General features: G+C 48.1%; 1 protein-coding gene across 1 annotated transcript in view; it reads right to left on the bottom strand.

Moving 5' to 3' along the window:
- The window catches only part of LOC107577442 (metal transporter CNNM3-like), a gene marked incomplete at its 3' end in the record, with an annotated part of 6,388 nt that extends 5,347 nt beyond the window's left edge, over positions 1-1,041 (bottom strand). Inside the window, exon 1 of the mRNA XM_016263519.1 lies at positions 6-1,041. Within this exon, the coding sequence (XP_016119005.1) occupies positions 6-831 (826 nt within the window). The remainder of the gene's footprint in view (positions 1-5) is intronic.
- Positions 1,042-1,629: the final 588 nt, after the last annotated feature.

The raw sequence follows: 1,629 nt of genomic DNA, 5'->3' as shown, positions 1-1,629 counted from the left end.
GAGGAATATGAGGAAGCCACTAGTGAACACAGCGGGCACGATGGAGCCATAGAGGTGGTACAACAGGACGCCGAGCACCGAGTGTCCCAAAGCACAAATGAACAAGAGCGAACAAACCAGAACGTTTCCTCTCCTCCGGATGGGCTTGAGGCGCTTGGCCACCCGCTTTTCATCCTCCGAACCGCAGCTGTGCAGAACATACAGCTCCAGTGGGTCCAGCCACAGCAAACTCAGATTCACACATCTGACCACACTGCAAACCAAAACCAGAAGCACAACCACCAAAATCAGACCCCATAATGGAATGTAATCTGATGGCACATCCGGGTTCTTAATAACCAACTTGTCCGACCCGACAGAGCCCCACGCCTGGCCCTTTAAGACGCAGAAATGATGGAGCACAGGCTCTGCATCTTTACTCTCCGGTTCGGATGCTGCAGCTTCGGTCTGGACTTCTATAATCCCGCTGTTCTCGTCATCCGACGCGAACGCTCCGCGGAACCGGAACGCAGAGGAGTTGCGGCGTTCCTCCAGCGCGCACGGGTCACCCGAACCGCCTCCATCCGCGGCGAACGCGACCCACGGCCAGGTCTCATTGGACAGGTAGGACCCAAACAATCTGAGCTTGAAAGTGGTCCCGTGCGGAGCTACGATGACCCGTTCGCGCATGAACACCTGCTCGGTAACGTCCTCCAGGCGCAGTCCGTAAACCTGCGTCTCTTGAAGGCTGCAGGTTCCGAACCCGCAGAGGAACGATATGATCAACGGGAGACGCAGCTCCGCCAAGCTGACCACCATATTGGAACAGGGCAGCCTGGCTTTATGAATCATGTGACGCTGATGTTGTTGCTGCTACGCTACCCTCCTACTTTTTCAGTTGTTTTCATATAAAACGGTGAGGGAAACTGGCTCGGTCCGGCGGCCATGTTGGCTCCGAGATTCTTGAGAAACAGGTACGGACTTGCCCCAGAACTCTGGAGCCACAATGAACGCAGTTTCTTTCTTTTTTTTGCACTGCCGCTACGTCATGTCCATAATGGACCAATGACAGAAGAGCAAGTGCTCGCTTGACCAATCGGAGAACGGGCTGGCTTTGTAAACCACGCCCACAAGGGTACTGAAGAAGACCTTCAGCGTGTGAGATCAGCATCTTCTCAACGCTCTTTGAAAAACAAACGGTTTTATCTGGCTAAAAGCAGTTTTTTAAACTTTCACAGCTTTTATATGAATCTAGCGATTAGGTTAAGAAAGAGAGAGTTCAAAACTAACCGTAATGTATTACACCTTGCAAAAGTTTTGCCTACAGTTTGCAATTGGAATAAAAGCAATATCACAGACTGAGCAAAAGAGGTGTTTTAATAGAGAAATAGTTAGCATTTACATCATCAGAACGCGACAGAAATACAAAATATTATATACAGATTGCTTTAAATACGACCGTGTTCGTGGGAAGTACAGTACATCTGCGTTTGCATGTCCCTTTGAAGAAAGCAACTTAAGAAAAAACGAAAAATATACAGTTTGTCGTGATGTTTTAAAAAGTAAATATGACAAAAATGACTAACCCCACTTACAAAACAAATCATAGAATCATTTTTCTGTATTTCACATGGCTTTTTAATGGAAGTC

Source organism: Sinocyclocheilus grahami, unplaced genomic scaffold, assembly GCF_001515645.1.
Source record: "Sinocyclocheilus grahami isolate Dianchi unplaced genomic scaffold, SAMN03320097.WGS_v1.1 scaffold6070.1, whole genome shotgun sequence".
NCBI lineage: Eukaryota > Metazoa > Chordata > Actinopteri > Cypriniformes > Cyprinidae > Sinocyclocheilus > Sinocyclocheilus grahami.
Note: the sequence above shows the minus strand (reverse complement) of the source record. Positions and strands in the feature narration are given on the sequence as shown.